This window comes from Elephas maximus, chromosome 2 (genome assembly GCF_024166365.1).
Source record: "Elephas maximus indicus isolate mEleMax1 chromosome 2, mEleMax1 primary haplotype, whole genome shotgun sequence".
Classification (NCBI taxonomy): Eukaryota; Metazoa; Chordata; class Mammalia; order Proboscidea; family Elephantidae; genus Elephas; species Elephas maximus.
The window spans coordinates 110,607,419-110,623,004 of record NC_064820.1 but is presented as its reverse complement, the minus strand read 5'-3'; the positions used below and the strand labels follow the sequence as shown (position 1 = coordinate 110,623,004).

General features: G+C 36.6%; 1 protein-coding gene across 1 annotated transcript in view; it reads left to right on the top strand.

Moving 5' to 3' along the window:
* The window catches only part of SLCO6A1 (solute carrier organic anion transporter family member 6A1), a 130,211-nt gene that overhangs the window by 63,548 nt on the left and 51,077 nt on the right, over positions 1–15,586 (top strand). The window contains exon 9 of the mRNA XM_049868087.1: positions 9,747–9,942. Coding sequence (XP_049724044.1) covers positions 9,747–9,942 — 196 coding nt within the window. The remainder of the gene's footprint in view (positions 1–9,746; positions 9,943–15,586) is intronic.

Sequence of the window (15,586 nt, the reverse complement as noted above, 5' to 3'; positions counted from 1 at the left end):
ATCTTGGCCTGCAAGGAGGAAGTTTTGGGCAATTATGTCATCCCTAATAATGCTGATCAGTGAGTTGAGGCTGACCAGAGTGCTTCCTAGGGATTAGATCGTGCCATTGATTTTTTTTTTTAAAGTAAAATCAGGGACAAATTTCACACCACCTCCACCAGGCACTACTTGGAAACTCTATGGGACAGTTCTACTCTGTCGTATAGGGTTGCTATGAGTTGGGATCTAATTGGGTTACTCCCATTGTAGGGATAACTGCCCCCAGAGCTCACATAAATAATGTGTCAGTTACCCCTATGGGAAGCTTCCCCTGAGTAACCAAAAGGAGCTTAATTTTAGAGAGATTTCCATAGTCTTCTAGGGCTTTATCATCTACTGATGGTGTTTCCTTAAATAACTGAAGATCTCTTATGGCCTCTTCTGCGTTCTTGAATATACCATTTCCATTTGACAAATGAGGCTTTTCCAACATCGTTAGCTTTTAAGTCTAATTTGGCCCATCACCAAATGGGAATGTCAGTCCAGAGAGTGGACAAGGACTCAACATATCATGGCTTAGGTTTCATCAAGAGCTCCTAGTAAGCTAATAGTTGCTTTTCAAAAGGTAGCCATGTCAGGGAGTCAATTAGTCCATCACCTCAAAGGGTGCCTCTGAGTGGAAACTGCCTTCCTTTGCCATATGCTCCAGTCCACAAGATCATAATTCACAGAGGCTTGTAGCTCAACGGGGTCATTAAGTCTGTGGCATCCCATTGTAGAGAGCATGCTGTTGTTTTCTGATCAGTTTCCAATGTAGGTTTGGGCCGAACTCATAATTTGTATGTTAGCTGGTGTAAAAGACAAAGTAGAATGCCCAGGTGAGGTACATATTGTCTCTAATACCTAGAGAGTCCAATATAGTACTGGGCCTCCTTTTTTTCACTGGAGGCAGGGGTGGGGAAGTAGCAGTTTTTGGGTTTTTTTTGACAACCAGAGAGATTGAGTATTGTGGATTTGGAACCTGTCCACATAGTTCCGAAAATAATATTGATGAGCCGTCTCCTGAGTTTTGTTGGGGATTATCAGCCACCCTTGCTGGCAAAGATGTGATAACACCGCAGTCATGGCCATTGAATCTGAAACTTGTGACCCGCAATCCAACTGGACATCATATATCAATAAAAGCTTTGAGTGTTAGAGGGTAGTGGTACTCGCGGTAAATCCTGACCCACTCACTGGTAACAAATAGCAGGGGAGTTTAAGTACTTCTAAGGGAGTACTATAAATGTATATTTGTGGCCTTGCCACATGAATAAGAATTGGTCTTTACCCTTGGGTGCAAGTGGGTTACAAAAGAATACTTTGGCAATGTTCAAGGCAGCATACTAAGTGCTATCAATCTGTCAATTGATTTAGTTATAATCACAAGGACTATAGGAGTGACAACTACGTTCAGTTGGTAGAATCTACTGTAAGCCTGTAGCTCCTGTTAACCTTTTTCTCTGGCCATACAGGTCTGTTTAATTAACATATTGTGTCTTTTACTTCTTCTGCTGCCTTCGAGACCTTAAAATTGGGATTTTCCTTTCTCGGAATTCTATGCTGTTACTGTTAAACCACTTGGGAAGATGCAAGGGACAGTTTGGGTAGCAACCTATATATCCCACTAGCACTTTTGGACTTTAGGAGAAATTCACAGTACATGCTTGTAAAATATAAATACCAATTCTACATTCCAAAACCAGAGCCATGACAGTATATTGGAGTCACGACAAAGGTACATTCAGACAAGGTCCAACAGTCAGTTTACCTTCTTTTCTGGGGCAGTAAGTCTCCAAATTCTATTCAGTGCTTCATCTATGTTTTCACAAGGGTATCTGCAGCCAGGACGCACTGCAAAAAACTGTAAGAGTTTTTACTTTTGTATCCAAATGGATCTAAGTTTGGCAGGAGGAAAGACTGCAAGAGGAGCTGAGGCCTAAAACAGCCCATGTGTTGCCATTGCACCTTAATGAGCAATTATGCATCACAGTCCCTCATCTCCCAAGCAAACCAGCCAGAGTTCTAATGATTCACCTTGTTTCTGCCTATAGAAGTTGTAAATTTTCCTCATTTTAAACTCAGTGTGGTTGCACATCTTTATAACACTTGTCTGAAAACAAGAGGAGTCTTCTGCCCAACCAGTAAGAAACTTAGTATAAGTTTTTAAAATAGGGTGGTCCTGAGACTGATTTCTAGATGGCAAGGAAGTCCTCCAGCCTGGAGGAGAGTTAACAACAATCTTGGTACTGTCCTTGGAACTGTCTTTGAATCTACTTACCAGTACTTGGCCTGAGAATACCTCTTTACTTATTCTTCGTTAATAGCAATAGACTGGACTATATAATTTGGTCAATGTGTTCACTATTGATTCCCAGAACTTGCCTCAAAATCTTTCCTCTTCCAGAGAGCCATGTCTCTGTCAGCATCCTGTCCTTGTCACCAAAACCACTAAATTCTATGGAGGGTTTGAGATTTTATCCTATTTGTAAGCTAACAAGTTAGCCTATCACAGCTCCATGGATGCTGGTAGATGATGCAGATTTCTTGGTCAGAGAGGAAAAACAACCTACGATTCACAGCAATGGTAGTAGTTAGTGTATCATCAGTTTTTCGTATCAGTTCCCTGAACCCCAGTTCTCACAGAGTAATATGAAAGTGGGTCAGCTTACATTGCACATACACTGCATTGCATTGCAGGGGAGGTACCCCGAGCTTAAGGAAACAAATGGTTTATAATGGGCAATATCGTGCTTGCTCTTTGATCCAGAGGTAGACATTGTCTTTATTATGCTTGACAGCAAGCATGTCTTCTCTTAGTTCCAGAGGGAGTAACTATCTCTAGCTTCCGGAGATATAAGCAAAACTGTATTGTGCTATCAAGGGGAACACTATCTCTATTATTCAAAACTTTTCACTATACAAATGTTTGTGTGCAATGCAGATATACAGAGGTAGTTTGGAACAAAAAGCAGTCAGTGCTTCTGCTTGCAATATCTATAGAAACATGAGAGACTCATGGAAAATTGTTATCTAAAAAATATATCAGTACTTATATTACATATAAATAAACTAAAAATTGTCAGAATGGGGGGAAATCCAACTATATGTTACTTGTAAGAGGTACTGCTTAAATATGGAGACATGAAAAGGTTAAAAGAAAAAGGATAGAAAAAGTTATATTATACAAACACTAACCAAAGGAAAAGTTGGTGTAACTATAATAATTTTAAGTGAAGTGGTCTTCAAAGCAAGGGTTGTTACTTTTTATAAAGTGGGATCATGTATAATGACAGAGGGGTCAGCTTATGAAGTAGAGATCATGAGTATATATGTATATGCCCTCAATAACATAGTTTCAAAATATGTAAGACAAAAATGTGACTGAAATAAAAAAAAATAGATAAATTTATAGTCACAGCGTGAGACTTTAACATACCTCTCTTAATAGCTGACAGGCAGGAGACATACTAAAGGCAGAAGATCTAAACAACTAAATTAACAAACTCAACTTAATTGATACATATATAGAGCACTTTACCAAATAAGTTCAGAAAACACTTTGTTCTCAAATGTGCATAAAACATTGACCATATGCTGGGTCATAAAGCAAGTCTCAATGCATTTCAAAGTTTTGAAATTATTCAGAAGGTAATCTCTGACCACACTTGTATTAGGCTGGAAATCAGTAACAAAAAATAAGCATAGAAAGCTCACCAGGTTGGAAATCAAACATATACTTTTACTGGTAAAGGAAGAAATCACGATGGAAATTATATAAATATTTAACATGTCAAACAAAACATGTGGGACACAGCTAAATCGATTAGAGGGACATGCTTATATTTGCAGAGAAGCTAGACTGAGAATCAGTGATCTAAGTTTCTGCCTCAAGAAGCTAGAGAAAGAAAATCAAGTCAACCGAAAGCAAGTCGAAGGAAGGGATAATAGAAGCAAGGAACTGATAAAGATGAGAAATAGAAAACTATCATACAAGAGAGAAAATCAACAAGGCCCAAAGTTAGTTCAATGAAAAGATTAATAAAATTGGTAAATCTTAGAAGGACTTAGCAAGAAAAAAAAAAAACAATAATTCACACAAGTTATTGATATTAGTATTGAAATATTTAGATATTACTCCAGATCATATGTTGTTCTTAGGTGCCATCAAGTCGGTTCTGACTCATAGTGACCCTATGCACAACAGAACGAAACACTGCCCAGTCCTGAGTCATCCTTACAATCGTTGTTATGCTTGAGCTTATTGTTGCAGCCACTGTGTCAGTCCACCTCATTGAGGCTCTTCCTCTTTTCTGCTGACCCTGTACTCTGCCAAGCATGATGCCCTTCTCCAGGGACTGATCCCTCCTGACAACATGTCCAAAGTATGCAAGACACAGTCTCGCCATCCTTGCTTCTAAGGAGCATTCTACTTGTACTTCTTCTAAGACGGATTTGTTGATTCTTTTGGCAGTCCATGGTATATTCAATATTCTTTGCCAACACCACAGTTCAAAGGCATCAATGCTTCTTCAGTCTTCCTTATTCATTGTCCAGCTTTCACATGCATATGATGTGATTGAAAATACCATGGCTTGGGTCAGGTGCAACTTAGTCTTCAGGGTGACATCTTTGCTCTTCAACGCTTTAAAGAGGTCCTTTGCAGCAGATTTACCCAATACAATGAGTCTTTTGATTTCTTGACTGCTGCTTCCATGGCTGTTGATTGTGCATTGAAGTAAAATGAAATCTTTGACAACTTCAATCTTTTCTCCATTTACCATGATGTTGCTCATTGGTCCAGTTGTAAGGATTTTTTTCTTTATGTTGAGGTGCAATCCATACTGAAGGCTGTGGTCTTTGATCTTTATGAGTAAGTGCTTCAAGTCCTTTTCACTTTTAGCGAGCAAGGTTGTGTCATTTGCATAACGCAGGTTGTTCATGAGTCTTCGTCCAATCCTGATGCCCCGTTCTTCTTCGTACAGTCTAGCTTCTTGTATTATTTGCTCAGCATACAGATTGAATAGGTATGGTGAAAGAAGACAACCCTGACACATACCTTTCCTGACTTTAAACCAATTAGTATCCCCTTGTTCTGCCTGAACAACTGCCTCTTCATCTATGTAAAAATTCCTCATTAGCACAATTGTGTATCATTAGCACAATTAAGTGTTCTGGATCATATGGACATTAAAAATATAATAAAAGGTTATTTTGAACAATATCCTGTGTTTAACTTTGACAGTATTGATGAAATAGAAAAATTATATAAAGAACACAACTTATTGTTGGGTGCCGTCAAGTAGGTTTCAGCTCATAGCGACACTGTGTACAACAGAATGAAATGCTACGCAGTCCTGTACCATCCTCACAATCAGTGCTATGTTTGAACCGATTGTTGCAGCCACTGTGTCAATCCGTCTCATTGAGGGTCTTCCTCTTTTTCAGTGATCCTGTACTTTACCAGGCATGATATCCTTCTCCAGGAACTGATTCCTCCAGATAACATGTGCAAAGTACCACTATGCTTGTTTCCAAGAAGCATTCTAGCTGTACTTCTTCCAAGACAGATTTATTCTTTTTTTTGGCAGTCCATAGTATATTCAGCATTTTTCATCAACACTGTAATTCCAAGCTATCAATTCTTCTTCAGTCTTCCTTATGCATTGTCCAGCTTTCACATGCATATGAGGTAATTGAAAATACCATGGCTTGGGTCAGCCCACCTTACTCCTCAAAGTGACATCTTTGCTTTTTAACACTGTGAAGAGGTCTTTTGCTGCAGATTTGCCAATGCAATGTGTCATTTCATTTCTTGACTGCAGCTTCCATGGATGTTGATTGTACATCCAAGTAAAATGAAATCCTTGACAATTTCAGTCTTTTCTCTCTTTATCGTGATGTTGCTTACCGGCCCAGTTCTGAGAATTTTTGTTTTCTTTGTTTTGAGGTGTAATCCATACTGAGGGCTGTGATCTTTCATCTTTATCAGTAAGTGCTTCAAGTCCTCTTCACTTTCAGCAAGCAAGGTTGTGTCATATGCATAATTCAGGTTGTTAATGAGTCTTCCTCCAATTCTGATGCCACATTCTTCTTCATATAGTCCAGCTTCTCAGATTCTTTGCTCAGCATACAGATTGAATAAGTATGGTGAAATGATACAACGCTGACACACACCTTTCCTGATTTGAAACCACGCATATCCCTTTGTTCTGGTTGAATGACTGCCTCTTGGTCTGTGTACAGGCTCCACATGAGCACAGTTAAGTGCTCTTGCATTCCCATTCTTTCCAATGCTGTCCATATTTGTTAATGATCTACACAGTCCGGTGCCTTTGCACAGTCAATAAAACACAGGTAGACATCTTTCTGGTATTCTCTGCTTTCAGCCAAGATGCATCTGACATCAGCAATGATATCCTTCATTCCATGTCCTCTTCTGAATCCAGCTTGAATTTCTGACAGTTCCTTGTTGATGTACTGCTGCTACCACTTTTGAATTATCTTCAGCAAAATTTTACTTGCATGTTACTTGATTTTAATGATATTGTTTGATAATTTCCACATTCTGTTGAATCGCCTTTCTTTGGAATGGGCACAAATATGGATCTTTTCCAGTTGCTTGTCAGATTGTTGTCTTCCAAATTTCTTGACATAGACAAGTGAGCACCTCCAACTGCATCTGTTTGTTGAAACATCTCAGTTGGTATTCTGTCAGTTCCTGGAGCCTTGTTTTTTGCCAATGCCTTCAGCACAGCTTTGACTTCTTCCCTCTATACCATTAGTTCTCTATCATATGCTATGTCCTGAAATGGCAGAATGTCGAACAGTTCTTTTTGGTACAGTGACTGTGTATTCCTTCCATCTTCCTTTGATGCTTCTTGCATAGTTCAACATTTTACTCATAAAATCTTTCAGTATTTTAACTCAAGTCTTGAATTTTTCTTAAGTTCTTTGATCTTAAGAAATGCCAAGTGTGTTCTTCCCTTTTGGTTTTCTAACTTTAGGTCTTTGCACATTTCATTATAGTACTTTGCCTTCTTGAGGTGCCCTTTGAAATTTTCTTTTGAGCTCTTTTACTTCATCATTTCCTTTGTTCACTTTAGCTACTCTGCTTTCAAGAGCAAGTTTCAGAGCCTCTTCTGGCATCTATGTTAGTCTTTTTTTCTTCATGTCTTTTTAGTGACCTTTTACTTTCTTCATATATGATGTCCTCCCACAACTCATGAGGTCTTCAGTCATTAGTGTTCAGTGTGCCAAATCAGTTCTTGAAATGGTCTCTAAATTTAGGTGGGATATACTCAAAGTCTTTGGCTCTCATGGACTTGTTTTAATGTTGTTCTTCACCTCCACCTTGAACTTGCGTATGAGCAATTAATGGTCTGTTCCGAAGTCGGCCCTGGCCTTTTTCTGACTGATGTTATTGAGCTTCACCATTGTCTGTTTCCATAGATGTAGAGATTTGATTCCTGTGTATGCCTTCCAGTTAGGTCCATGCGTGTAGTAATTGTTTATATTGTTGATAAAAGGCATTTCCAATGAATAAGTCATTACCAAAAAAAAAAAAAAAAAAAAACAACTGGTTGCTGTCGAATGGATTTTGACTCATAGAAACCCTGTAGGATAGAGTAGAACTGCCCCATAGTATTCCCAAGGAGCAGCTGGTGGTTTCGAAGTGCCGTCCTTTTAGTTAGCAGCCGAACACTTAACTACTGGTACCACCAGGGCTCCAGATAAGTGATTTCTCTTGCAAAATTCTGTCACGTGATCTCTGGCATCGTTTCTGTCACCAAGGTCATATGTTCCATCTACTTATCCTTCTTTGTTTTCAATTTTTGCATTGCAATCACCAGTAATTATCAATGCACCTTGATTGCATATGTGATCAATTTCAGACTGTAGAAGTTGTTAAAAGTCTTCAGTATCTTCATCTTTGGCTTTAATGGTTGGTGTGTAAATGTGAAAAATAGTCATATTAACTGGTCTTCCTTGTTGTTGTTAGGTGCCATCCAGTAGTGCCAGTATGAGGTGTTCTCTGCATATTTGGTAGAACTCCCCAGAGAAGCCGTCTAGACCAGGGCTTCTTTTTGTTGAGAGTTTATTTATATTACTTCTTTGATCTCTTCTCTTGTTATGGGTCTGTTCAGATTTTCAGGGTCTCAGTTTGTGTTAATTTAGGTGAGTAGTGTGTTTCTAGACATTTATCCATTTCTTCTAGGCTCTCAAATTTGTTGGAGTTCAATTTTTCATATTCTGTTATGATCCTTTTTATTTCAGTTGGTTCTGTTGTAATATTTAAATTTCTTTATTTTTTACCTAATGCAATTTTTCATTCCCTGATCCCATCCAGGATATCTCATTATATTTAATAGTCATGTCTCCTTATGCTCCTATTGACTGTAACTGTTTCTTAAGTTTCCCTATTTTTGATAGTTTAGAGAATTGCTGGTCAGGTGTTTTTAAGAATCCCCTCTATTGGGAAATGTCTCATGTTTTTCTCATGATTAGACTGGAATTATGGTTATTTGGAAGAAAGACCACAGGAGTAAAGTGCCGTTTACATCACATCATATCAAAGACACATACTATCAACAATACTTATCACTGTTGAATTTGACCTTGATCACCTGCCTGAAGTAGTTTTTGTTACGTTTCTGCACTGTACTCATCGTCTTTTAATTGCTTATTTTGGTTATTTGTTTCACTCTTTTTTGTTTTTGTTACTTACTGGGCGACTAACTCAGGAAAAACTCAGGACTCCCTCTCAATTTAGTAATGTACTCTTCAATTGTGTTTAGTCTGAAGATTATCCTGGGATGTCAGTTTTTATTTTAATATTTGTATTTTTTAATACTAGTGTTTCTTATTTATTCTTTTTCCATCCATTCTTTTTTTCCATTTCTTTGTTTTAATTTTATTATTTCTTCTTCATTACTATGCAAGTTGAACCTTAATTTATCTGTTTGAGCATTCAAAAATTATTTTAAAGTGGTTGTCAGATACTTCTATGCAATAAGTTTAATCTGGAGTAAATGGAATTTATTTTGTTTTTGTTTTATATTTTTTGTCCTTTATTCATGTTTAGATCTATCATTGCTATATATTCAAAGGAAAAAGGATTGTATCAATATGTGAATTTACTGTGTTATCTTCGGAATATTTTCTAACTGTATTTCTTGTCTTCCTTCTCCTGCTTTTTCTCTTTATGCTTGAATAAGGGATCATATCTTACAATGAGTATTCTAGGGTTCCACTTTTAGTGACATTGTTAATATTGTACATCCAATAAGTGGTTTAGTTCAGTTCTTGGTAATCTCTGTCTGTGAACTCTTGCCACTGTAGGGGGACCTCTTGTTATAAGACGTAAGTCCAGGCAGCTAATCAGTAGTAGTTCTCAGTAAGACAGCTCCTGTATTTTTTGTATAGAGTAAGTTCTTGGTTTGTTTTAGACCCCGTTACTACATTACCCCGTTATTATAGGAGCAAAACTTCTCTATAGAGTCCAGTAGGCCTATGACTTTAACTCCACTCACAGGTTTGTATTTCTCTTGAGGTTCAAGTTGTTGAGGGGTTCATCATGCCTTTTAGTTTTCTGTGTCTTTTTATTTAAATCTATGATTGCAGTATGTTTGGAGCAGAAGAGATAGCATCATGTATGAATTTACTGTACCAATGTCACCTGATTATTTTCTAACTGTGTTTCCTCTCCTCCTCCTTCTTTCTTTTAGGACTTGTTTTATTTCCAGGAGGTGCAATTGGCCAGTTACTGGGAGGTGTCATTATTTCCAAGTTAGAGATGTCTTGTAAAGCCATTATGAGATTTGTAATGGCTACATCTACTATAACACTTATACTACTTGTGTTTATAGTTTTTGTACGCTGTGAAAGAGTGCAGTTTGCTGGAATCACTGAAAATTATGAAGGGTAAATATAATTTGGTATATTTGACTTTTACATCAGAACTCAACAGTCAGTTAATAATTATTTAACAGTAACCCTTATATATTCACACCATTATTGGAATTATTGTCCATATAAAAGAAATAGAAAGCATAGTCTCACATTTCAGGTTAAGCACACAAATATTACATTGAATAAAGTTTTAAAATATTTGTTTAAAGACATCAGAGAGTTGTTTAGGCAACCAGGAACTGAAGGCTAAAATCTTAGAGAAAGACCAATCCTGAAGGAGAGATGGAACCTTCTGCAACTATTTCTGTGAGGGTATTTGCTGATTCTGGACATTAACAAGAAACTGATAATTTAGGCAAAGGGAAAAGGAAGAAAAACTAGCACAATTTTTTTTTATAGATCCATGAGCCCGAAGAGACAAAAATTCGGGCTTGAGGGGTCGGGACAAGAAAAAGAAGGGAGAAGTAGACAAATGAGAAAAAATTCTGTCAGGTTTTCACTTAATATATTTTCTGAATTATGAAGCTGTGTATGGAAAGAGGTTAATAAATCAAACAGAAATCCTGTGAAAGGCAGAGAAGCGCTTTTAGTAATACTGTTATGCTCTGTGGGTAAGAGTGAGAGTTGAGAATGTATTGTGGGGAGGAATTCTGGTGAACACTGCAGGTTCTCAGTTGGTAACTTTGTAAGGCTAAGATCTAGGAGTGGGGCCTAGCCAGGATTTAATTTAATGCCTAATTAGATTAATGTGGTTGTCCAACATAAATGAAGAATAATGAATAAAATTTGTCAGAGCTGATAAGAAATGATAAAGGAAGCTCTTTAGTATAAAGAGGAATTAGAGGAAAACTTGGAAGTTGAAGGATGAAGGGAGAATATCAAAGAAAGGCCTGGTGATCTACTTCCGAAAAATTCAGCCATTGAAAGCCTCATGGAGCATGGTCCTATTCTGACACACGTAGGGGTTGCTAGAGTTGAAATCAACTCAATGACAAGTAGCTTATAGAGAGTCAGGGATAAGAATTACAGTGGAATTCTCTTCAGAAACCATGCTAACAGGAGAGTGGAGTGAAATATTTAAAGGATTGAAAGAAAAAAACCCAACAACCTAATATTCTGTATTTAGTGAGATTATCCCTCAAAATTTAGGGAGAAATAGACTTTTTCAGACAAATGAAAATTGAGGGAATTTGTCACCAGTGGACTTGCCTAGTGAGAAATGTTAAAGGAAGTTCTTCAGAGAGAAGGAAAATGATATAGGTCAGAAACTCAGATCTACATAAAAAAAGGAAGAGGAGAAGGAATAAATGCAGGTAAAACAAAATCTTTTATTTTTATTTTTCTTAATTTATCTTAATAGATAGCTATTTGTTCAAAATAGTAATAATAACAATGTATTTGGTGATTAGCTTATGGATAAGTGAAATGAATTATAGAATAATTATAATGGACAGGAAGAAAGAATTGGAAATATTCTGTTTAACATACCTGTACGACATGTAGAGTGGCATAGTATTATTGGAATCTGGCTTAGATTAGTCATAATACATATTAAACACTCCAGGTGAACTACTAAAAAGTTTTAAAAAACAGATATACGTGGTGTGCTAAAAGAGGAGAGGAAATAGAATCATATAAAATGCTCAGTTAAAACCAGAGAAGGCAGAAAATAAGGGGAATACAAGAAAAGAGATAGATTGACACAGTGGCTGAACAATGGGCTCAGGCATAAAAATGATCATGAGGATGGCACAGGACTGGGCAGTGTTTTGTTTACTTAACTGTGCTCATGAAGAACTTGTACATAGATCAAGAGGAAGTCATTTGAACAGAACAAGGGGGTAGCACATGGTTTAAAGTCAAGAAAGGTGTTTGTCAGGGTTGTTTCCTTTCACCGTACTTATTCAGTCTGGATGCTGAGCAAATAATCCAAGAAGCTGGACTACATGAAGAAGAATTGGGCATTAGGATTGGAGGAAGACTAATTAACAACCTGCATTATACAGATGACACAACATTGCTTGCTGAAGGTGAAGAAGCCTTGAAGCACGTACTGATGAAGATGAAAGATCACAGCCTTCAGTATGGATTACACCTCAGCATAAAGAAAACAAAAATCCTCACAATGAATCAGTAAGTAACATCATGTTAAACGGAGAAAAGATTGACGTTGTCAAGGACTTCGTTTTATTTGGATGCACAATCAACATCCATGGAAGCAGCAGTCAAGAAATGAAATGACGCATTGCGTTGGGCACATCTGCTGCAAAAGACCTCTTTAAAGTGTTAAAAAGCAAAGATGTCACTTTGAGGACTACAGTGCACCTGACCCAAGCCATGGTGTTTTCAATCGCTTCATATGCATGTGAAAGCTGGACACTGAATAAGAAAGACCGAAGAAGAGTTGATGCCTTTGAATTGTGGTGTTGGTGAAGAATATTGAATATACATACCATGGACAGCCAAAAAAAAAAAGAACAAATATGCCTTGTCAAAAGTACAGCCAGAATGATGGTGAAACTTCATCTCATGTACTTTGGACATGTTATCAGGAGTGATCAGTCCCTGGAGAAGGGCATCATGCTTGGTAGAGAGTCAGTGATAAAGAGGAAGACCCTCATTGAGATGAATTGACAGAGTGGCTGCAACAATGGGCTCAAGCATAATAACGATCATGAAGATGGCACAGGACTGGGCAGTGTTTCGTTCTGTTGTACATAGGGTCGCTGTGAGTCAGAACCAACTCGACTACACCTAGCAACAACAACAATATAACTGTGAAGAAATCGAATGCAGTTTATAAACTCCCCCAAAAAGATATGCCCTGGCTCGGATGGTTTCACTGGAGAATTCTTCCAAATGTTTAAGGAATTGCCTGTACAATATCTTCCAGAAAATAGAATAGGAGAGAACACTTTCCTACTCATGAGGCTGAAATTACTCTGATAGTAGAAACAAGGTTCCAAAAAATGAACACTGTAGATCAGTATCTCTCATTACATGTAAATTTTTAAAATAAAATATTAGCATATTGAATCCAATAATGTATAAAAGTAATCCTACTCTAGGACCAAGTGGGAGTTATTTCAGAATGCAAGGCTGGCTCAGTATTTTAAAATCGGTCAATGTAATATGCCACATTAACAGGCTAAAGAAAGAAAAAAAAAAAAAAGGATAATCATCAATTCATGCAAAAAAATTTTATTTCACAAAGTAAAACACTGACTCATGATAAAAATTCTCAGAAAAGTAGTAATAGAAGGGAACGTCCTCAACTTGGTAAAAAATAAGAAATCCTACAGCTAAAATCATACTTAATTGTAAAAGAATGCGTGCTTTGTCTTAAGATCAGTAACAAAGCCAGGATTTTTTCTCTCACTATTCTTACTGAACACAATACTACAAGCCCTAGCCAGCACTGTAAGGAAATAAAAGATACATCTATTGTAAAGGAAGAAATGAACATATTTGTAGATGATATGATAGTCTATTATAAAATCTGAAGCAGTCTACAAAACATCTCTTAGAACTATTAAGTAATTTCAGCGAGGTCACAGGGTACAAGATCAACATACCGAAATCAATTGTATTTCCAGATTCTAACAATGAACATGTGAGAGAAAATAAAAATTAATAACAAGATATCATTTGCAATTACTGAAAAATCAAAATACTAAGTATAAATCTCTCAAAACATCTACAGAAATATATGCTGGAAACTACAAAATGTTGATGAAAGAAATCAAAGATCTAAATAATGAAGAGATGTATCATGTTCATGGATTGAAAGTCTCAGTGGTAAAAACGTCAGCTCTCCCAAAATTCATGTACAACTGCAATGCAATTCCTATCAAAATCCAAGCAGGATTTTTTTTTGGATATAAATGAGCTTATTCTAAAATTTACATTAAAAGGCAAAGAAATTAGAGTACTTGACTTAGTTATCTAGTGCTGCCATAACAGAAATACTATAAGTGGGTGACTTCAACAAACAGAAATATCTCACATTAGAAGGCTGGAAGTCCAAATTCAGGGTGCTGGCTCTAGGGGAAGGCTTTCTCTCTCTGTTGGCTATGGGGGGAAGGTCCTTGTCTCTTTTCAGCATCTATAGGTCCTGTGTTCCTTGGCCCCTTGGTGATCTTCATGTGGTATCACATCCCTCTTCCCTCATTTCTGCTTCTGCTCCTTTGTTTAATCTCTTTTATATCTCTAAAGATATTGACTCAAGATATACCCTATACTAATCCTATCTCATTAACGTAACAAGGACAAGCTATTCTCAAATGGGATCATAACCACAGGCATAGAGGTTAGGATTTATAACACATATTTTGGGGGGACACAATTCAATCCATAACAGTACCTAAGATAATTTGGGAAAAAAAAAATCTGAGGAACTACACTAACAAATTTAAGAAAGTATATATCTCCAGTAGTCAAAACAGTGTGACATCATTGGAACAACAGACAAATAATTCAATGGAAAATAATGAGATAACTAAAAAATAAACCCATACAAGTTCAGCCAACAGATTTTTGACAAAGTTGCAACATCACTTCAATGAAGGAAAGATAGTCTTCTCAAGAAATGTTACTGGAGCAATTGGACATCCATAGGCAAAAAATAAAAGGAAGTAGACCTAATTTTCACATTTTACTCCATATACAAAAATCAACTCAAAATGGATCATAGATTTAAATACAAAATATAAAATTATAAAACTTATAGAAGTAAACAAGAGAAAAATTACTGAATCTGAGAGCTAAGTGAAAAGTTTGTAGATATAACTCCAAAACCATGAGCCATAAAAGAAAAAAAAATTGATAAACTGGACTTCATCAAAATTAAAAGCTTTTGTTCTACAAAAGACTCTGCTAAAAATATGAAAAGACATGCTATAAAGTGAAGAAAATATCTGCAAATCATATATCTGACTGAGGACTTGTATCTAGAATATATAAAGAACACTCAAAACTCAATAGATTCAAAGTAACAAATATTCCAAGTAGAACATGCACAAAAGACATGGGCAGACTTTTACCAAAGAGAATATACAGGTAAAAAATAACGTCATGAAAATATATTCCAAGTAAATAGCCGTTAGGAAACTACACATTAAAACCATGATGAGATATCATAACTATTAAAACAACTGTAATAAACAAATAGTGACAATATCAAAGGCTGGTGGGGATGTGGAGAAACTGGATCACTCATACATTGCTGGTGTGAATGTAAAAAGTACATCCACTCTGTAAAACAGTTGGACGGTTTCATATAAAACTGAACACGCAACCACCATATAATCCAGAATGGCATTCTTGGGCATTTATCCTAGAGAAACAAAGTTGACGTTTGCACAGAAGTGTGTATATGAATATTCATAGCAGCTTCATTTGTTATAGCCAAAAATTGGGAATAGCTCCAATGTTCCTCAGTGGGTGAATGTGTATACAAACTGTAGTACATCCATACCACGGAATGCCACTTAACAATAAAAAGGTGAAAACTATTGGTGTATGAAACAATTTGGATGGATATCAAAGGAATTACGCTGAATGAAAAATGCCAGTCTGAAAAGGTTTTATACTAATGATTCCACTTACATAACATTTTTAAAATGGCATAGAGATGGACAACATTATTTGTTGCTTT